Genomic DNA, 23,280 nt, shown 5'->3' on the forward strand with positions numbered 1-23,280 from the left:
ATTCGGGGGCTACGTGACATAGTTATTTTGGAATTTTGTAATGGGGGTGTTTTGACAGGTTTTAAAATGTAAAGGTGAATTATTATTAGAAAGGGTAAGTGCAGGCCTCTGGCCACAAGGTCATACACACACCTTTCCTTTAAGCGACCCTTTAACCTTGATACGTGTCGAACGCCAGCATTCGACATTTCTCAAGATCAAAATAGAGCATTTAAGATATTTCTTTTATGATATAGAGTTATTCAAGTGTTTTAAAAGAATTGATTTAAGATATGTAGTGCAATATTTAGCAAGAATTGATTTAATATATGTAGTGCAATATTTAGCAAGAATTGATTTAATATATGTAGTGCAATATTTAATATATGTAGTGCAATATTTAATATATGTAGTGCAATATTTAATATATGTAGTGCAATATTTAATATATGTAGTGCAATATTTAATATATGTAGTGCAATATTTAATATATGTAGTGCAATATTTAGCATTGCAATATCTTGAACTTCAAAGCAATAGTTTACTTTGTTGAATGTTTATTGCTCTGGCTTCTGTACCCGAAGAACCGTACTTTCGGAAATATTGGGCGTCGAAGTTTGAGGAAAAAACGGGGCTCAAATATTTTAACGTGACTACCGTATCTCAATTTTCTGCACAGGTAGAACACCCAACTCTCGGTCTTCTGTACCAGGAGAACCGTATTTTTTAGGCGACTCGCTTCTCTATTGTTACTCGATCGCGAGTCATTTTCTGTACCAGGAGAACCCTCTAGCAGAAAATCCGGCCTTTAACACGCATAACACATAACTATCTTAAATTAGGCTTTGAGGTTGATGTGTCAAAATATGATTTCCTACGTAACGTTTTTCATGACCCACTCCATCTCTCAATAACAATTACTAACATTTATTCAAACTCTCTTCCATCCGTGTCCACGTTACGTATTTTGTGAACGGCCCCTTTGCAAGATGTTTGTGTTTTATTACTTTTACAAAACGGGCCGGTCGTGACTCGTTCGCCTATCGGGCATATTAAGTTGTTAAAATAGTTGATGCGCGGTGAACGTCGTCCTGTGACTCCTGTAATTCTTTGCGGAATCATTATCGGAACTGAAACATGTCCAAAAAGTCAAAGAATAAATCTGTTCTTGATTGGCTAACGAAACGAACAGATTCAACAAATATTTCAACTAAGGAACAACAAAATATTGAAAGTAACCAGCCTGATACTGAACCTGCTTCCCATAGTGAAGCAGCTGTGGTTAATATACATGAAACTAAACTTGGAACCAGTGCATCATGTTCAAATGAAACCGTAATAAAAGAAGCTGACAAAACTTCAACTTCAACCTTGGCGCCGGAGCCTCAGTTAGCCGCAGAACTACCCACTATGAGAAATGCACCCGACACAAGTTTTTGTTTTCCAAAAAATGAATCAAGCAGATCTTGCCAAAGTAGTTGGTTTAAGACATATCAGTGGCTTCATTATGATAGTAGGCGTGATGATGTTCTCTGCTTTTCATGCGAAAAAGCATTTAAAGAATGGGGAAAAGGTCGGCATGATGAAGGTCAGGGACTAGCGTTTCTCAATACTGGATTCAGGAACTGGAAATGGGCAATCGAGAAATTTAAAAAAACACGAGAAAAGTGCTTACCACTTAAAGGCTGCCAGTGATTCAAGTTCAACTTCTGTTGTCGAACTTATCAGTACACAATCCAAACAAGAACAAGCAAGTAATAGGCAAGTGCTTCGGGTTATTATAAGTTCACTTCGTTATTTAGCTCGGACCGGTCAAGCAATAAGGGGTCATGATAATGAGAAAGGAAATTTACACGAACTTCTTCGTGAGCGTGCAGAAGACGTGCCAGCTCTTAAAATCTGGCTAACTAAAAGGGACAAGTGGTTAAGCGCTGACATACAAAACGAAATTTTGGAGTTAATGGCGTTGCGTGTTCAGCGAGACATAGTCGACAGAATCAAAAACAGTCCATTTTTTTCGATAATTGCCGATGGAACAACTGACATCTCAGGTAAGGAACAGTTTACCCTGTGCATTCGCTGGGTTGACACAAAATCCTTGCAAGCATTCGAAGATTTTATTGACATGTACAACGCGCCAGATTCGAAGGCTGCTACTCTATTCGCGATGATAAAGGATATGTTACTTCGAATTTCTCTTAATCTTAATAATCTCAGAGGCCATTGTTTTGATGGAGCTGCAAATATGTCGGGATCTATTAATGGTTTGAAAATGAAAGTGGAACAAGAGCAGCCAAAATCCATTTATGTGCATTGCTGCAACCACGCGTTAGACTTGGTACTGCAAGAATGTGGCTGAAAATGCGATTTGGCAAACGACGCGCTGACAACAGTTAAAGATGTTTCAAATATTATTCTGGAATCTTCCAAAAGAAAATCAATTTATGCCAACGTTGTAATTACTCCAACAACAGAGCAAGAGGCCGAGAGAACAATTGAAGCTCTTATTCACTTATGTCCTACACGTTGGGCTGTAAGGGCCAACTCAATTCGAAGATTCCTTGACAGTTACGAGAGAGTCCAGAAAACCATATCCGATATCCTGAGCGAAAAGGGTTCAATAAGGGATGATCGAAGAGCGACGTTAAAAGGATATCAAAACAGACTACAGCAATTTGAAACGGCCTTTGGAATCCGTGTTTCATTGGCAATATTTACATATTGTGAGAATTTAGCTAAAACACTACAAAGCGTCAAGATGACCGTGTGTGGTGCTAAGGATGCGTCAATAGTTCTACACAGAACACTTCTAGATTTGCGTTCTGATAAGTATTTTGATTTGTATTGGAGCGAAACCGAAGACATGACTAAAAGGCTAAATCTTAAGGAGCCGAAAGATCCCAGGAAGAAAAAAGTGCCTAAGCGTTTCGAACAAACCAAAAATCCAACTGCTGCTGTGTCTTTTAGTGCGAAAGAGAATATGAGAAAAGAATATTTTAGTTTGCTTGACCACGTTATATCAGAATTGGCAAAACGTTTTGCTCAACGCGGGATTGATCGACTTATAAACTTCGAAAGTATTCTGTTGGATACTAGTCAAGGTCAAACGCCTACGAAACAAATTCTAGAGGAGCGCCTTGGCCCAAATGCTTTGGACTTGGACCTTGATCGCTTACACGCTCAGCTAACCATGGTTTCAGCCATCATACCAAAGAATATTCAAAAAGAAATTAAAACTGTGAATCAAGTAACCGAAATATTAAAAACACACGATGCAGCTGTCTTTACTTTGCTTGATCAAGTTATTAAACTAGTTAGTTTGTTACAAACTGTACCAGCATCAGCAGCTGGAAACGAAAGGACATTCAGCGCACTTCGTCGAGTTAAGACTTATCTTCGATCAACAATGACACAGAAGCGCTTAACACACCTTATTCTACTACATATACATCGTGACAAATCAGCGGAACTGGACTTAGAAAACATTGCATCAGAATTTGTAAATAAAACCCCCGAAAGAAAGGCTGTATTCGTTGCTTACTCAAAGTGAATTATCATTTATTCGATATTAACTGCAAATAAATTTTCACGTTGAAACAGATTATAATTATGGTTGGATAATTCTTGACTATGGCTATAAGTTACTTTTTTAAAATGACTAATGGGTGATTCGTGCCTACTTCAATTAATAAGTGAAAGTTACAACCAGTAGAATTTACTTAGCTTACGCCATAACAAAATTTATAATGGTATTTTGTTTGATTGTGTACGTGAATAAGGCCATCCCTGATTTCATGTCTACCTTTGTTTCAAAATGTCCCTTTCCCACTCTTCAAGGATGACTCTTCTCAAACACACATAAAGCCAGCCAAAATTCTCAGCCCCCCCCCAGGTTCAAAAACGTTCCGACGCCCCTGCTGTCCCCGAACTTAAATAGCAAAACCCATGACGGGCTAGTTTTGACGGTTTTACAAACGTACTCGCAAATGCACCAAACGTTTCTAGACGTGTCATTTCTCGATTCATCTTATCCTGGCGGTGTCTAATAATCAAATGAGGTCCGGACCAAATCAGCCGCTATTTATATCCCAAATAAAGGGATGAAAGGTTAGATTGTAATGGATGCTGTTACAAAGCAGACGTTAATTCGCGAAGCTCTTTCAAAGCCAGGGAAAATAGTGGCCGTTACTTTCATCCTAGTAACTGTATTCTTAGTTGAATTAGCATTTTGGTATTTTAAAAATATTACTTTAGTTTCGGGTAACGCAACAAAGACATAACATGTTGAGACTTGTCAGGATAATGCCTTCGGGGCAAACACCTGGAAACAATTAAATGTTTCGTGGTAGGAAGAGTCACCAACTAACAAAGCAATAAATCCGAAAATAGATTCCATTCATAACTATACAACTGATTCGACCATGCCCCTAAACCCATTAAGACACGTCTTTATAGTAAAAATAAAAACGGATGGGGATAAATTCTTTTGTTCAAGTTCTGTCCCTTTTTAAGGCCATAGACCCGTCTGAGCGTGGTTACGTATAAATAAAAAGCCGATGGAATGTCTTAACACGTTTGTGTGAGTCATAAATCACTTAGATTCCATTGATAACAATACAACTAGTTTAGCCACACCCCCCTTTTAAGGTCCTAAACCATCGGGTGGGCGGCCAATAAAGGGCAATAAAAAAAGAATAGCATCAGTCAATATACCCTCAGGCTAATTACCAACCCCGCACTCAAGAAAATCACGCGATAAAGATCATTCGGTCGCCACCTTTCAAGCCGTAAAGACCTGTCGTAAGAATGTCCACCAAAGTAGGAGATTGCCGCGTGAACGCCCGTGTTAGACTAGGGGCTGAATGCTCGGCGGTGTTCGGGGTCAATGGATTCGAGCCAAGCCTACTTTTAACAAAGAAGGACGGAACAATTCTCACCATCTCGGAAGACGTTTTGAAGGAATTTATGGAGGAGTGGACGGAGATATAATCAGCTATAGAACCTGGCGACTGGGGTAATTATCGTTACTTGAACTTGAAAATAAAAATAACCGTTATAGAGGGGAATATAGTATTCGACGATGGCAGCGTATTCACTCTAACAATGGCCGAGGCAGGGAAACTGAACGAGAAATTTAGTTTTATGAGATTTCACATCAAGCTTTTAAACGATCAAGCCGAAGTTATTAAATGCATGTACGAAGCGATTGTAAAACGCATGAATGATATATATCAAAAAAATTATGTAAGTCGCGGTACTACGTCTCACAATGATTAAGACCGTGTAAAAAATTTCCTAGCAGCGTGTATACTTCCTTCGAGCATTTTCGAAGATTTTTGTAACTTAGTTCGTGACAAAAACTTGACGCATAAACTACAATTATATAATTTATTCTACATTTGCTTAAATAACGACGCGTACATTCGCGAATTAATTGGAATTGATTGTGTTCATTAAATGTTTTCTGACTATAAAATCTGATTCATAATAATAATAAGCCTAGAATAACCTAGCATAAGCCTATCTTTCAGTATCTACATTAGCATAAGCCTATCCCTACAGGTACCAGCCACGTGACGTCATCAAAAATTAGCCGTGACGTCATACCAATACACTAAAAATAAATTCAAATTTCCCGCCAACACCATCACGTTACGTCATCAATTTCCCCTCCATCTCCTCCCCCCAACCCCAGGGATGTCCCTATAACACCAAACATTTACCCCCTCCCCCCTGAAAGGGGGGAAAGAAGGGGGGTAAAATTTTTGGTGTTATAGGGACATCCTTACTCTCTAACATTTCCTTTTTGTAGAATATTAAATGAAAATTTGTTAAGTATGTTTCGGCATTACGATTCTTTATGTTGTTTTGTAGCTATAAAGCTCTGTTTCATTTCAATATTCCAAGAAGATCTTTTATATTAATATATCAAATTTGGTGTTTACTTTTTAATTCAGCTTTACTACATTAATATACAGTGTAAACATGAAATTAAACTTTCCTAGTTACACTGAATGTTACTTCTAAATATTTTGGTAAGCGTTGTTCGGATTGGTTCCTTGATTTCGTGTGTACTTGAGGAGGTCTTGACGGCTCGCAGTGAGCCGAAAATTAAACACACTTTTGAATGATACAAATTAGGTCCTTAAATGGAACTATTGAGGATATACAGTAAAGGTTAAACGTAACCATTTCGCACGCGTATCAATTCTTACACGGTTGAATAATGCTTACAGCAGAAAAACCTTTACATTTAATCCACTGGATTTGAGCAGCAGATTTTGAGCCGCAATTTTGGAATATTAATCTATGTTAATTCTTGTGTTTTGAAAAAAATAATTTCAAAAAACACCTTTTACAGAATCTATAGACACCTTTCTGGTATAATTATAAACCTCTATTAAGGGTTTTGTTTAAAATCTAACAGGAATTAAAAAGCACCAACGTCATTGGAATTAAAACACCAAATTAGTCTCAAAAAGATATTTTTTTAAGGGTTTATAAACACTTTTTCTGTTCTTAATATACACCTCTATTCAAAGCGATTAAAACACCTAACAGGATTTAACAAGCACCTTCAGAGAAGGTATTATTTAGCATCGTTTTGAAAGGTGCGTATTGACATCCAATCGAATGGTGCTAACAGGATTTAGAAAGCACCTTCAGAGAAGGTATTATTTCGCACCGCTTTGAAACGTGCTTATTGACATCCAATCGAATGGTACTTTTAAACACCAATAGAGGTGCTACTGTGGATGCATAAGGAAACACCTCTAAAGGTGTCAAACAGTTCCATTTTTTTAACAGTGTAGTTCTGATTGGTGTGCTAATAATTGAGAATTTAAATTTTATTTGCTTTGTTCGACTTGATTAAACTCAATTTTTTCTAACCATCTACCGAGAAGCACATCCAACACTTAAATAATGGATGAATAATAATTTAAGTTCATAATTTAGCTTCCCTAAAGTGTGGCTCTTTTTACACTTTCTATGGTCAACTGTCTTAACATCAGCTAACTTATGAACTTTAATATCTCCTCACCATTTAATTTTGTTCATGATTTTAGACTGCATTACGAAGACCATGAAGTTAGCTTTTTTGATCTTGGCAAAATATTCTCTGAACCTGATGCTTTCAACGTAAGCGAAACAAAAAATTAAATCAAAAATAAATTTCAGAAACAGAACCCAGTTTGAATGACCCTTCTAAAATCCGATTTTAGAAGTCAAATCTTATCGTGTTTTCCGCACCACTCTCATATTTCCATGGCCGACAGGAATATTTCACTCCGTCTCCGGTGTACGAATCGACCAGGTTGACTATCCTGTCCGCCGCACCGAAAAGAGTCTTGTCCACGTCCTTGTCCTTCTTAAATATGGACACGAATGTAAACATTGCTTACTTACAAACCAATTCAATGAATTATATTCTTCGATCAATTAGGAGGTGATTTTAATGGTGTCAGCCTGAGTTCTTCTGTCTTTTTTGCTCGTCGTTCACTCCATCGCGACCAAGAAATACAAGTCGGTGCCCACCAAAAAACGTTTTCAAAAACATGGCCCAACAAATCCCGGGAAATTTTTGGGAAAACGCGTCGCTCTTGTGCGCCGAACGTAAGCTCCCACACATTTGAAAATAATATTTCCCATTACGTCAGATCGTAGCGCGAGCCAGTTTCCCCAATCCAATTAGCGGAGATTGCATTCCCGTAACGAAATTTGGATAGGGCTTTAATGAAACGTAATTACGTTCCTTACAGCTATTCCTTCCATTTTGCCCCACATTACTGGTCGTCTGCTGGCTGCGTCGTGGCTGATTGGTGTGACTTTCATTCTGTTTTTCTTAGGTTGTAATTTGCGGACAGAGTTCACGACGGAAAGCTACAATCGCATCGACACCCTCGCGGACTTGATCAAATCGGGAGTTACACCAATAATGGCAAAAGAAACCGGAACTTTCGAGTATCTAAAAATATTGGTAAATACGCGTTTCCGTGTTAAGTTACTCAATACTTTTGACGTCATTGTTGCCTATCTATAGGCATCGCAGGACCCAGTTATTAAGGAATGGCTAGACGCACTCGACAAGGACCAAATTTTCACCAATCCTGTGGAATATCTAACTCTCGATGGATACGTTCCTCTACTTTCTGGGCAAAAGGCTCTGATCACGAAAGACACATATCTGGTTTTGATGTTGGGACAATTATTGACATCCGATCCCGAGAATAAAAACTTCTTTGAGGACAACGGGGAACTTTACATTTCGCAACAAGAACTTGAATCGGAATACTTACACGTCATGTTCAACACCTCTTGGATGAAAAGCAGCCCCATAGTGCACGAGTCCCTCCAACTGGTGTCGGTATGAATTTTGTCGTAAAATGATTAATGATCTTGAGGAATGTTGTTCTATTGCAGCATGGAACCATTGTTCGAAACGCAAGCGTTGGACTATCTGGATAAAGAAATGATGCGGCACTTAATTGAACAAGTCATCTGGAAGAGACCCATGGAAAGCGTGGCTGATTTGAACCTGAGTAGCGTCAGCGTTCCCTACTACTTACTTCTCATGCTGTTTTCTGGAACAGTAGCCGTGGTCACAAAGAAAATATTCTTCAACGAATTTGCTTAAAAATTTAACACGTCACGAAATGAAATTGAATGTTTCAAAAATCTCAAAAACATTTTCCACTTCAATCGAGCACACCAACATCAAAATGCTCCCTTGAACGTCACTTCAAATGTTTCCTTAAACTTAAAGGTGATAATTATGTACTTAATGATAAACACAATTGCAATCGAGTGTAAAATTAATTAGCAATGCAATACAAATTACATGTCTTAACCGTCAAAAATATAAATAATCTTGGTTGTTTTTCATTAACAAACTTGTAGATTGAATAGTTTGACTTGTTTATTGCAGTTTAGAAATAAGAGAAAAAGAACTGTTGTATTTTAACGGTTGAAAATTGAAAAAGGCACATATTGAATTTTAATTTATTTGGGAACGGTAGATGCAAATTGAAATTGCTTTTTCAAATCTAAAACGTCATCGTTGATTTTAAATACGAGTATTTATTATAAGCCTACGCCAAAGACATTCCGACCTAAATTGGGAATTTAAAATACTCCTTATTTTAAAGGAGTGAAATAAAATTTTAGTTTCTGTTATGGATTTTTCTTCACAACATCAAATGGCCCAATTATTCTAAAATTTTTCTCATCGAGCTGCCAATTTTTATCTCAATATCCTGGAATATGTTTCTTTTTTGAAAGAATACTCAATCAATATCGGAACTTTTGGGTCTTAATTAAAGATGACACGAGAAATTGAGCTTGGACTATTTAAATCTAAAGAGTACCAGCAAAGATGTCTATTTTGTGATCCGAGCACAAGCACAGTGAGATCCACTCTCCTCCTCCCCTCAACTTCAAAAAGTGCTTTGAAACTTTGGCCTAACAGTCCACGTAGGGAACATTGGAATACAAACGCTCGACCTAAGGAAGTTCTGGTTTCTTGAATCGATTTCTCTCTTAAAAGTTCAAACATTAAATTTTCGAGAATAATTAGCCGAAGTGTTTAACTAACTTTGTTAGAAAAATCATCCAACCGTAATATCATTTAAATGGCGTGTAATATGAACCTGCCTCTAATAGAATTCAACCTTGAAAAGGGCAAATACACCCGTAGAAAAGTAATTCCCTTCCATGTCCAACTGCACCCAATCTCGGGTTCATAAATTTTCAGAATTATTGAACAGTTTTTCCAAGTTTAAGGCGTCATTCCAAGGAATTATTTCAATTTCAATGTCACGTCAAGCTTCTTGATTTTACCAAATTTTTCCGCGATTCCTTTTAAACCCCAGCAACAGTTTAGTAAGCGGAAGTCGGTGGTTAAGAGCGAGAGCAGTTCAAGCGCTCTCAATGACGCCTTGAACCAAAACGCAGCCATGGAACGAGTCGAGAATTACTTGATTGAACTTAAAAGAAGTAGTATAAAATATTCTTTCAACTCTCGATTGCAGATTTAATTATAGATTTGTTACTTTTGTCTGCACCTTATCCTTAACTTTCTGGCTATTTTTATGCTAAATTAATTGGCGCCTATCAAATACAGAACGTCCATTTCCCACAACAATAGGACACTATCTTGAAATCGCGCCCTTTTAAGTTTTCTCTCGACGCTAACTTAAAGCAACAATTACAGCCTTTTACTAAATACTAACACTTTAAGGGGTAGAAGTGAATTAAAAGTCAAACAAAAAACTTCATTTTTGTGTAAGTATAGCACTTAATTTCCACTTTACTGCGAATAAACTCACTCCCTTTCCGCGACATAAACAATCGCAAATTTTTCAGCAACTCGTTACTGTCTTCGAAGGTTTCATATTGATTACTTGCTAAAATTTAAGAGGAACCCAAAATGGCAACTAACCCACTTGGATATCTTGGAAATAACCGATATTTTAAATACAGGTAATTATTTTAATTTTCAAATCATATTTCTGTCGGGAAGCCTTCATATGAGCAGTTTTCATATGAGCGGATTTCAAAATAGCGGTCCTCATAACAACAGTTCTCTAAATAGCGATTCCCGAAATGGCAGTTTACCCATTACAGCAATTACCGATACAGCGGTTCTGGTAAACGCGGCGTACCGTTACAGCAGTTCTCTAAAGAGCGGAAAATCAGATATGCGAAAACCTATAGTTGTTTATTATGGTGTAAGCTGGCCCAGCTGGGTTATATGAACTCAAAAAGAACTAGGTCAGATATGGATAATTTGGTCAGGTTAAAGTTGATTATTTCAACTAAATAGTATTAGGTCATTTTAGGTTAGGCTAGGTTAGTAATATTTTGGAAATTGTGCAACAATGTTACGCCTTTTCCAAAAAATTACTGTTTACAATTATCTACTTCCGAAATAAAATACCCTTTCTCGAATTATAAGATGCCTTTTCCAAAAACTTACTGTTTACAATTATCTACTTCCAAAAGAAAATAACCTCTCTCGAATTATAATATGCCTTTCCAAAAAATTAGTGTTTACAATTATCTTCTTCCAAAAGAAAATAACCTCTCTCGAATTATAATATGCCTTTCCAAAAAATTACTGTTTACAATTATCTTCTTCCAAAAGAAAATAACCTCTCTCGAATTATATTATGCCTTTTCCAAAACATTACTGTTTACAATTATCTACTTCCGAAATAAAATAACCTATCTCGAATTATAATATGCGTTTTCCAAAAAATTACTGTTTACAATTATCTACTTCCGAGATAAAATAACCTTTCTCGAATTATAATATGCCTTTTCCAAAAAACTGTTTACAATTATCAACTTCCGAAATAAAATAACCTTTCTCGAATTATAATATGCCTTTTCCAAAAAACTGTTTACATTTATCTACTTCCGAAATAAAATAACCCTTCTCGAATTATAATATGCCTTTTCCAAAAATTTACTGATTACAATTATCTACCAAAAACATGATGTTTTATTAGGTCACATTCCTGATTAAATGATCACGGAAAAGGTAGTATTTGAAACCAACGAATACAACTGTATTGTTAAGAAATTCTCAAAACTCAGCACAAACACTGCTATTTCCCAAAACAGCAGCCGCTATTTCTAAAACAGCAGTTTTGAAAAACACCGCTGTTTTTTTAGAATCGCGGTTGCTATTTCAAGAACTGCTCTACAGGGAACTGCTCATATGAGGTACACCCGTATTTGTACCCTTAAAGGTATTTTCTTTAAAAAAACACCTTAGCGTTCATTTCATCAATTTCATAAATAATTGCAGTCATACGGTAGGGGCCAACGATTGTGTTAATCCGGCACTGCTGAAAGCTATAAATGGGTTTAATTGGTTTTTGTGCTGAAATAACCAGACGGAATCGCATCAATACCTTTAACTATGTTATAGAAAAATAAGATTTAAATGAGCAACGTCCAGAACGTTTCCTAGAACCTTAAGTTGAAGCACGCGAACAAAGTAAGTTTTGGTTTCTGATATCGAATTTTCTTCACAAAGTTTTGCAAGACACGGGTAAGAGATTATTGATTAAAAGTTAGTTCATTATTTGTCATGAACTTAGCTATATAAACTTAACATTGATTTTATGAAACACCTTTAATGGTACATAGGTTAACGATAATAGAATTCAATCTCAGAAAGAGTAAATATTCTCGTAGGAAACCGATTTGTTCCAGTGTTAAACTTTCGCTTCTCCAACGCTTCTAATGTTAAGTGGTAAAATTATTGATCAGATATTCACTTCTCGGGGTTTAATTTGCCGCTAAAGAATAACTGCGGAACTCCATTTAACTTCCATAACTGCGTCAAGCTTCATGATTTCTTTTAAACCATAATACTTTGAAACCCTGTACAGTTTAAGAAAGTCGAGAGTGGTCAACAGAAAGCGCAGATCACGGAGTGCGTAACGACGCGTCACCAAATGTCAGTATGGGATAATTGTGCGTTACAACTAAAGAAACATTCGAATAAAAAATTTAAATGAAAGGACCGTATCAAATTTTCTTATAATTCTGTACAATTATTATTGCTTATAGATTTGAGAAACTTCCAAGTAAGAAGCTGGTTTTTTGACTTAACCTTGAAAATGTATAACATTCATATGCAACTTATCAATTCAAAAGCTTCAATTTGTGCCATTATAGTAAAATAGTCTAAACCCATGCCTTTAGAATGCTGACAGCTTACCTGGAAAAAAAAGCTTGCAAATAAAATTGCACTTGTGCTTTTTTGTGTTTCCGTTTATGAAATCTTTTTGAACGTCCGAGATTTTTTCTCCTTGAAAGCATAGACTGTTATTGAAGAAACATGAAAAATCTCTCAACAACTCTTTACAGTTTTGGAAGTATTCGGATTGACCTTTCTAGGAGTTAATTGAACTACAAAATGGCATTGAACGAAATTGAATTTGTAGGAAATGATCGTTATTTTAAATACAGGTAGAACTTCAATTTTCAAATCCGAAATATGATCTTTCATTTGAAGATTAATTTATTATTAAAGGTACACCCAAGAGACAACAATTAATTGTTCGAGAGAAATGCAATATGGAGTGAGCAGGTGTTGTTCTTGTTGAAGCGAGTCTTCAGTTTCTCGGAATTAAAAATGCATTTTGATGACAATTAAACTTTCAATTTCCATCAGGATTGGCGGCATCGTGCTAAAGAGATGAAGTTCATGGCAGAATATTTAAGGCGATTCCTCAACATAAAGTAAATTTCACACTTGGAATTTGAATCGACTTTTAATTAGACTTAATGCACTAATATTCGAGTAAATGGGTTTGCAAAAATTTGGAAAACTCAAATTTTTGCTAGCCCTCGGTGTAACCCGACCTAGCATTGCAACGGTGTGGGGTGGGGTGTGTGTGTGTGGCCCCGGACACAAGAAAAACAAGCGTGGATAGACACCGATCATGGGAAGATCCATTACCGCCTTAGAACTTGTAATGTGAAAGAATTGCGAAAGCAACTATTTCAATGCCATTAGTTAAAACAAGTTGGCCTGCACCCTAGTTAAGAAAAGATTCTCTTAATCCGGCTCTTGGAAGTATTGGGAAAGAAATAAGATTGGCATCGTCAAAGAATTCACCCACTGTGATTGCGGCAACCTTCGAGTTTAGGGTTGATTTGATGGACGCGGATTTATTGGAAAGCGTTCAAATTAAAATATTTTCTCTTTTTTGGGGTTAGCTATGACGGACATAAATGGGGTTGGGCTTACTTGTTCCCTCACACCATCGTAAGAGTATAGCAGCCTAAATCTGGCGAATTTAAGCCTTAGTTTAAGTATATTCCTTCTTGGTATAAATGCAACGTATACTGTTATAAACCAATGTTAACATTATATTGCAATTAAATTTTCCCGACGTCATTTAGGGTGGATTTAGAAGGGGACGATATTGAGAGAGATGTCCTTCGTAATACACAAGTTGCACCAAATTTTTTCAAGGTAAGCGATTTTACGCTTAATATTGGAACACTCTGAATATGAATCGGATAACAAAGTAATTACTTCTTACGACGGTTTTAGAAATCTCATGTTATGGCGTGGGACGAGCCAAGCTCATTTTTCCGCAGTCGATTGGACCATTTCAATCCGTCTCCGCCCTTTGAAACAGAAAAGCTTATTATCGTGTCCAGCCCCATAGTGACAGTCACATCCACTTCCTGGACCTTCTTAAATATGCAAACCGAAGTAAATTTTACTCTACAACAATCTAATTAGTACCTAATTCATTAAGTTTTCCTTTTTGGTTCATTCAGGTGGTGATTTTAATAGTGTTGACCTTGATCTTTTTGTCACTTTTGCTCGTTTTTCACTCCATCGTAACCAACAAATACAAATCGGTGCCCACTAAGAAAGTTGTCAAGCAAATGGCTCAAGAAAGCCTTGAAAATTTCTGGGAAAACGCGTAGCTCTTGTGCGCCGAACGTAAGCAATTACGTTATCCCTGATATTTAATAAATTTCAACTATACGTTTAAGAATAAGTAACATAATAAACATAAGTATGCCTCTTCCAATTGTAATAATGCAAATTTCAAAATGAAACCTATAATCAACACTGACACTCTCACTCACATCAGGCCAGGACTAGCAACCCCGTCGAGTACTTCATGCTGGTCTTTGGCGAATGACATAGTTCTACAATTTTAGCAAACACAATAAACCATCTCCTTGAACGTATTTGTGTCGGAAATAGCTCGTCTGCTATTTATTGTACGAGCTAGCGCGATCGCGGTGTTTGTATGTTTGACTTTGAGATTGCCATAAGCCGGATATTTCAGCACCAAAAATGATAAGCCTTTTGAAGTCTAAATATTCGGTAAGGAAATCTACCCAGTGCAATTTTCAACTTCGTAATGTGGTCGCGCTAAAGTCGGTCAAAAGTCAAAACAAATCAACTATATAACCAAGGCTTAGGACCGTTGGCTCAAATCTCAATGGCGTCTCTTTAAACCTCTGAACCGGATTTCCGATATGGGGCGGAAGGCGCTTCATTTTCCACCGCTAGGGGTTTCTGTGCTGGGCTCGAACTTATGATGACGTAAAAAATCCGAAAACAGGTTTATAGTTAGTTTTAGCTAATTTTCATACTTATGGTTATTATGTTACTTATGGTTTAAGAGATACCCCCTTAATTACGAAAAATGGCCTTTAATTTAGGATAATTATATTTTGTAGCGATTCCTGCTGTTCTGCCTCACATTACTTGTCGTCTGCTCGCTTCATCGTGGCTTATCGGAGTGACTTTCATTCTGTTCTTCTTGGGTTGTTACTTGCGTACGGACTTCTCGACGGAAAGCTACACCTGCATCGACAGTCTCTCGGACTTGATCAAATCGGGAATTGAGCCTGCATTTATGGACAGAAACGATTTCAAATATATTAAAGATTGGGTGAATATTCTCCTTCGTGTTAAGTCCTCTATTCTTACGACGTAATTGGTTTGTATCAGGCGGCCCGAGACCCAGTTGTAAAGGAATGGATAGACGCATTCGATGAGGAAAAAGTGCACAAGTTCATTAACAAAGGCTCATATGTTGATCAACTTAATATTATTTTATCGGGGGAAAGAGCTCTGATCATAGACGCAGGCTATATTGCTGGGATCTTGAAATTTTACTTTAAAAATACCTGGTTGAAAGAAGACTTCGTGAGAAAAGGAGGTTTTTACTTTTCGCAACAAGTTCTTAGACTCGAATATTATCACTTCATTTTCAATACCTCTTGGATCAGAAGCATACCACAATTGAACGCCCAACTGATGTCAGTATCAATTTCATCATAAAACGATTAACATCCTTAACTTCTATTTTATTGCAGGGTGGAACCGTTGTTCGAAAAGCAGGTTTTCAAGTATGACTACCTAGTGTCAGATTACTCTGTTGAGCAGTTCATGTGGAAGAGACCATTGAAAAGCACTGAAGCTTTGGACCTGAGTAGCGTCAGTGTTCCTTTCTACTTTCTTCTCATGCTGTTGTCAGGAACAGTAGCCGTTGTCATTACCGAAATAATCTTCAAATAACTCCCTTAAACGCTGACTATTAGATTGGAACGTGAAATTGAATTCCCTAAACAAGAAACACATTTATTTTTCTTCGAACTGTACTTAACAAACGAGTTCACTTATTTTTGAAGCCACACTTTAAAATATATGTGATAATTATACAATTAAGATATAAATTTGATTAACTGTCACTAAACAATATCAAAATAATATTTTGATGAAATTATCAGCCGCAAAACACGGATATTCAGGTAGAGTTTAAAATGTCTAGGAATATGCACAGATAAAACAGTGGTGATAAGTCATTGACTATATAAAGAACGATGAGCACAAACGTAATTCAACAATCCAGTATGAAAAACACATGTAAATTAGTGCATGCTATCAGAAACACGTACGAAGAACGTTTCACCATTTCTAGGGTCTTAACCCTGTAATCGTAGCTTTTCAATTTGATACTTAGTATCGTCCACGTTATGTTCAAGGTAATAATAATAATAATCTAAGCTTTTGCGATTAACCGCTTACTCTTTTGTAACAATCTCGTCCTCATTGTTACAAATTTATATTTACACATTTTTGCTTTGGCTTGAGCTCGGGTTATCCACAGCATTTTTTCTATTTTTCATTGCCTAGACCAGGCTTTGCTACCTTTCCTTCTTCACTCCGTGTTGCGTTTGATCCAAATATCATAAGTTAGGAGAAATTTCGTAAAAAATAAGTAACATAATCACAACAAGTATAACAATTCAAATATCCGCAATGCTTAATCTTAAGGGGATTTACATGGAAACCGAATAAGAAAGTTTCAGGTACCTCTAAAACCATATTATACTTGGTGTTTGTACCAACTGGTTTTGCCTTACCAGTGATCACTTTTACGAAGGTGTTTTACAAAAAACACGTCGCTTATGCGGAAATCATGTTGTACTCAGAAACAGACCATCGTTAACCTTTCTCATTTAGTGACATACTTTTTGTTGCGAAATGTTACTTATGTTTAATTATTAGTTATTTCTGGCATATTCATGTAGGGTAAAAATTGTACTATAGAGTAATGTCAGTTCTACTATGCAAACGTCATACCATAGAGTAGTGTCGGTAGAGGGGGGAGTAGACTGTGTATCCCTCCCTCTAGGCGCGCTTTTGTAAGAGGGGATACTGTACGCGCCTGGTAGGGGGATGACACTTAGCTAAGAGATAGAAGAGTATGACGTTTGCATACGTAGAACTGACATTACTCTATTCTAGCTCTTAGCTCAGTGTCATCCCCCCTACCAGCCGCGTACAGTATCCCCTCTTACAAAAGCGCGCCTAGAGGGAGGGATAAACAGTCTACTCCCCTCTCTACCGACACTACTCAATGGATAAAATTGTTACAATTGTTGTTTAGGTAGCATTTTCCCGGCTCAAGAAGATTGTACTATGTGTATTTTCAATTTGATTAAGTGTAAAAACAGTTACTAAACGTAAGTTCAAGACATTGTCGATTTATTGACCATAATATTCATTGTGTACTATAACTATATTGAAACTACCCCTTTATTGTCTTTATTGTACAAAAAGAAACATATATATTGTGTACCATAACTATCTTGACACTACCCCTTTATTGAACATAAATATTTATTGTGAACTATAACTATTTTGACACTACCCCTTTATTGAACATAAATATTTATAGCGTAACATAATTATTTTGACAGTACTTCTTTATTGAACATAAATATTTATAGTGTATCATTAATATTTTGACACTACCCCTTTGTTGAACATATATATTTATATTGTATTATAACTACTTTCACACTACCCCTTTATTGAACTTAAATATTTACAGTGAACTATAACTAAACTTAAAGAACATAAGTATTTATAATGTAATACAACAAAATTCTAAATCCACTTTTAAAAATCTAAAATTTAACTAGAATTACTCTAATGTTTCTAGTAAAATTAAAAGTAACCTTACCTTAAAATTCTAGTTAAAAATAGGCCTTGAATAATCTAAAATCTAAAACTCGAGAAAATTAGCCTAAAAAATTCAGAACCAAATTTAGAAAAATATAGTTCATAAAAACATTCAATAAAACTTTCACCCTACAATTGTTAAGAAAAGAAAAATATATGGTAAATAATACATGTGCTTATATCAAGTTCGAGACTCGCGCAATGATTTCACAAATACCCAAGAAAGTTCATCGATGATTGGCCGAAACTAACATAAAAAATCGAGCGTGCTCCTCTTTAATTCAATATAAAAGGTCAACTTTTCAAATTCAAAAACACAATCTCCAATTTTCTCCCCCAATGTAATCAATATTCAATAAAGCCCATTATAATCACTTTACCCGATAAATATTTCTTCTAACTTAAAATACTCTACAGGTACCTGACAACTATTTTTTGGCTAAGTCTTATTACCCAGATACCTAAAAAACAATTGAGTACCCCCTGATCCCCCCTGATACCCTACAAGCAGATATTTGGCTACTGGAACCCGATTCGAAATCCAAAAATCTCTACCCGAACACCCATAGAAAAAAAATTTGAAATTTTGAGAATATCTTGGTTCATTTGAACAATTTCATAAATAATTGAAGTCATATAGCAAGGTTGAACTGCTGTAGAAGCCAACCAAGCCAACTGCTGAAAGCTATAAATGGTCTTCATTGGTTTTGGGCTGATCAAACGGAATTGCATCGGTACATTATAACTTTTTTTCAATAAAAAGTAGATTTAAATTAGAAACGTCGAGAACGTTTCCTAAAACCTTGGATTGAAGCGCACGAACGAAGTAAGTTTTGCTTCCGGATATCGAATTTTCTTTACAATGTTTTGTTAAAAGCACTTAAAAGTTTATCAAAGAAAAGCAAGTCTATTATTTTCCATGAACTATATTATTACTAGAGATGGGCCGATACCAGTTTTAACCGATACCGATATCATTCGATACTTGGGAAACCGATACGTACCGATACCGATATTTTACCCGATCCTTCGAATAAACCGATATTAAACCGATACCGATATATTAACCGATATCAATAAGAAAATAGATGCTATATTATAGGTTGTAGAGATGGGCCGATACTGATCCCATATCGGTATCGGTACCGATATTTGACTTTAAACGATATATCGGTATTGGTTGACAATGAACCGATATTTTTCCTTAAAAAATATCGGGTTGCAATATCGGTTCATTTTTAACCGATACCGATATGTCGGTTAAAGTCAAATATCGGTACCGATACCGATATGGGATCGGTATCGGCCCATCTCTGATTATTACGATAAGTTAAGGTAACTTTTACTGAAACACCGATCTAAAAGGTAAATAACGTACAGTTAACTACAGTAGAATTCAATCTCAGAAAGGATAAATATTCTCGTACAAACCGATTCTTTCCAGTGTCTTCTAATGTTGCTTAGCAAAATTATTGATCAGATTCTCCGGGTATAATTCTCCGCTAAAGAATAAGTATAGAACTCCATTTGACTTCCGTTATTGCGCCAAGCTTGATGATTTCTTTAAATTGACCCAATCCACTGCAGTTTTAGAAAGCAGATTAAGAAAGCGCAGGTCAAGGGGTTCGTAGAGACGCGTTACCCAATGTCCGTTTGTGGTTAATTGCGCGTTACAACTGAGAAAATACTGGATTAAACAATTGTAATGAAAGGAAATTACCAAAGGTTTTCATATTTCTGTTAATTTTTTTAACCTTATTTAAGGGGGAAGTCTAGCGTTTTGAAGTAATAAAGGCAAATTTTCTTGAACTAAATACAAGATAACTAAATAAGATAGAACATCGCGGTTTGTTTTAAAAATAAATTTAATGTATATTGTAGCGATTGATATAGTTTTGAAAATATTTTAAGTATAATTACTATTCGTTAATTTTAATTTAAAATAAAGAACTCCCTGAACTGGAATCTCCAGTTCTAAACACTCGAATTGCAAAATTCCAATTGTCAGCGGTCCGTACCGAGGCTTTGTAGCGAATGATTTGCTTTGGTGGCTCTAGCTTAAATAGATTTAAATTAAATGCGAAATTTGTAATCCGAAGTCAGCTTTTAAGGTTTTCTAAAGATGGCACCACTATGTATGAGTTGGCTTTTGATATAAACCTTATCTCAACCCTGGATGAGTTCTAGGCCTTCCTGTCAATCATTCGTCCACGCCCTTGTATAACCCCATGCTCCCCAAATTTTACCGTCATATTATCTTTCTCTACACCGTCCTTCCATTGATTGGGGGGGGGGAGATTTTTTTTGAATAGGCTATTCTTTTGTATATAGAGCTTTTACCTGTGTACTCGAAGCTGGGTGAATTTTGTAGCTATTCATATATCTCAGAAAGGATAAATATTCTCGTACAAACCGATTCTTTCCAGTGTCTTCTAATGTTGCTTAGCAAAATTATTGATCAGATTCTCCGGGTATAATTCTCCGCTAAAGAATAAGTATAGAACTCCATTTGACTTCCGTTATTGCGCCAAGCTTGATGATTTCTTTAAATTGACCCAATCCACTGCAGTTTTAGAAAGCAGATTAAGAAAGCGCAGGTCAAGGGGTTCGTAGAGACGCGTTACCCAATGTCCGTTTGTGGTTAATTGCGCGTTACAACTGAGAAAATACTGGATTAAACAATTGTAATGAAAGGAAATTACCAAAGGTTTTCATATTTCTGTTAATTTTTTTAACCTTATTTAAGGGGGAAGTCTAGCGTTTTGAAGTAATAAAGGCAAATTTTCTTGAACTAAATACAAGATAACTAAATAAGATAGAACATCGCGGTTTGTTTTAAAAATAAATTTAATGTATATTGTAGCGATTGATATAGTTTTGAAAATATTTTAAGTATAATTACTATTCGTTAATTTTAATTTAAAATAAAGAACTCCCTGAACTGGAATCTCCAGTTCTAAACACTCGAATTGCAAAATTCCAATTGTCAGCGGTCCGTACCGAGGCTTTGTAGCGAATGATTTGCTTTGGTGGCTCTAGCTTAAATAGATTTAAATTAAATGCGAAATTTGTAATCCGAAGTCAGCTTTTAAGGTTTTCTAAAGATGGCACCACTATGTTTGAGTTGGCTTTTGATATAAACCTTATCTCAACCCTGGATGAGTTCTAGGCCTTCCTGTCAATCATTCGTCCACGCCCTTGTATAACCCCATGCTCCCCAAATTTTACCGTCATATTATCTTTCTCTACACCGTCCTTCCATTGATTGGGGGGGGGAGATTTTTTTTGAATAGGCTATTCTTTGGTATATAGAGCTTTTACCTGTGTACTCGAAGCTGGGTGAATTTTGTAGCTATTCATATATAGTTTGATAGATACCGACTATATCTCAAACCCCCACCCCCATCTTCTTTGTCCTGTTAGGGATTAACCTTCCCTGTTTTTTCTAGGAAGGGTTCGACAGTTTTACCCTTCATTATTTTGGTTCCATAGAAATAGTTTCGCCTGCATTAGCAGCTTAGACTGTCCCCATGAAGTTTATTTAGACATGATATTTTTCGCACCTCCCCCAAACCGCCCTTATCAAGAGACGATTTTTCGAGCCATCTATATTTTCGGTTAGGCTATATAAAAATGTAAAGTGCTGCCTCTAGTGGCTTATCTGCGTACTTCAAATCGCTAGACTTCCCCCTTAACCCTGAAACTTTCAAATATTTATGTGCAACCAGGGGTAAATAACGAAAGGAGTTAGAAACGCTAGCTTCCGTAGAGTAGAATACAGTGGGACCTTGAAACGTCATAGAATTTGTAACTAACGTAGTGCCATCTTTGGAACTGTATTGTAAATAAGAGCAGAACCTTAAAATCTCGCGCCGCAAGGTATTCTGGGTAAAGTAAAATGGCGGGTGTCGATGTTGTGAAGTCGTCTCATAAATCAACCCAATATAATTATTATATTCAATCGCGAGTAAACAGCGATTTAAAGAAGAAAGATAAGTCAACAATTTGCAATTTGAAGCCGGGGAAATCCTCAAAATGTGTTCAAACTTGTTTTGCCGTAAGTGCGCGGTTACAGAGTCGGCCCAGTGAGCCAAGGCTTAGTGGGAACTGTGGGATCAGGATCATCGACTGTATCTGTGACTAAAGAAATTAAAACAACTAAAACTGTATTGAAGGATGCAAAAATGACATTTAATTCCATTTCATTATCGAATAAGGAATTTACCAACTTTAAAGTTGCATGTTTCTAATTCAAGTGCACCTTAATGAATACTCTTTACTCTAACCCTAATTGTCACTCAGTCGTAAGCAGACGAATACTAGCAGACAGGAGAAAATCGATATCCCAGCATGCCTTTCGAATCTTTGCTGCCACGCTATTGGTTGGAAAATATCATACTTATTTTGAATTATAGGCGGCGCGACCGAGGCGTTTTCTCTTTTCTGTGTCTACGTTTGAAAGTCCCACTGTATTCTACACTACGGAAGCTAGCGTCTCTAACTCCTTTCGTCATTTACCCCTGGTGCAACCTATCAAATCAAAAGCTTCGATTGCTATCAGTTATGGTAAACTTGCTTAAACCCATGTTTTTAAAATACTTACAGCTTACCAGGAATAAAAGGAATGCATAATACACACTTTTGCTTTAATTATGTTTCAGTTTAGAAAGTCTTGTTTCACGGCAGAGATTGGATCTTGCTTCAAATCAAACTCTATCGTCTAGATTCACGCTGTTGGCGAAGAACCATTTTCTCTCATCAACTCTTTATTTGCCCAAGGATGGCAGTGAACGAAATTGAATTTGTGGGAAATGATCGGTATTTTAAATATAGGTAGAACTTTAGAATTTTCTAATCCTATATGTTTTCGTGGATTTGAAAATTAATTTATTATTAAAGGTACGCACAAGAGAAAACAATTATTTGTTCGATACCCGAGGTGAGTTTTTCAAAATTCGCTGGCGTTTCTCCGAATTAAGATTACTTTCTTGATGACAATTAAACTTTCATTTCTTGTCAGATCTTTATTTTTAGGGACAAAGAAATAGAAAAGGTCAAGTTCATGGCAGAATATTTAAAACGATTCCTCAACATAAAGTAAGTTTCACACTTGCAATTCGATTCAACTATTGGACCGAAAAAGACAGAATTGTTCTAACCCTCGTTGTCTTCTTCGATCCAATTGGTGTGTGAAATTAGATCAACTCGATATATAGTCGACGATAATCCGAGTTTTTTTTATATAGATTATTAAAAATGAATGCCATTATTGA

General features: G+C 36.3%; 1 protein-coding gene across 1 annotated transcript; it reads left to right on the plus strand.

Annotated features, from left to right (window-relative positions):
• The first annotated feature begins 1,116 nt into the window (after positions 1–1,116).
• LOC149683489 (zinc finger MYM-type protein 1-like) lies at positions 1,117–7,450 on the plus strand. The gene is made up of 7 exons (XM_089871292.1): positions 1,117–1,552; positions 1,602–1,733; positions 1,782–2,330; positions 2,373–3,525; positions 7,047–7,119; positions 7,203–7,367; positions 7,424–7,450. Exons 1-7 carry the CDS (start codon positions 1,117–1,119, stop codon positions 7,448–7,450), a joined length of 2,535 nt encoding a protein of 844 aa, XP_089727418.1.
• The last annotated feature ends 15,830 nt before the right edge of the window (positions 7,451–23,280 follow it).

The sequence above is a fragment of the Phalangium opilio genome, unplaced genomic scaffold (genome assembly GCF_054372755.1).
Source record: "Phalangium opilio isolate 3A_F unplaced genomic scaffold, DU_Popi_V2 ptg000037l_1, whole genome shotgun sequence".
NCBI classification, from domain to species: domain Eukaryota; kingdom Metazoa; phylum Arthropoda; class Arachnida; order Opiliones; family Phalangiidae; genus Phalangium; species Phalangium opilio.

What these genes read in the sequence shown, in the direction of transcription:
- LOC149683489 (XM_089871292.1), top strand. Translation starts at nt 1,117, where the DNA reads ATGTCCAAAAAGTCAAAGAATAAATCTGTTCTTGATTGGCTAACGAAA. An exon ending in AGACTTGGTACTGCAAGAAT is followed by an intron (nt 2,331 to 2,372) that starts GTGGCTGAAAAT and finishes CGCTGACAACAG; the next exon opens with TTAAAGATGTTTCAAATATT. An exon ending in CTGAACCTGATGCTTTCAAC is followed by an intron (nt 7,120 to 7,202) that starts GTAAGCGAAACA and finishes ATCCGATTTTAG; the next exon opens with AAGTCAAATCTTATCGTGTT.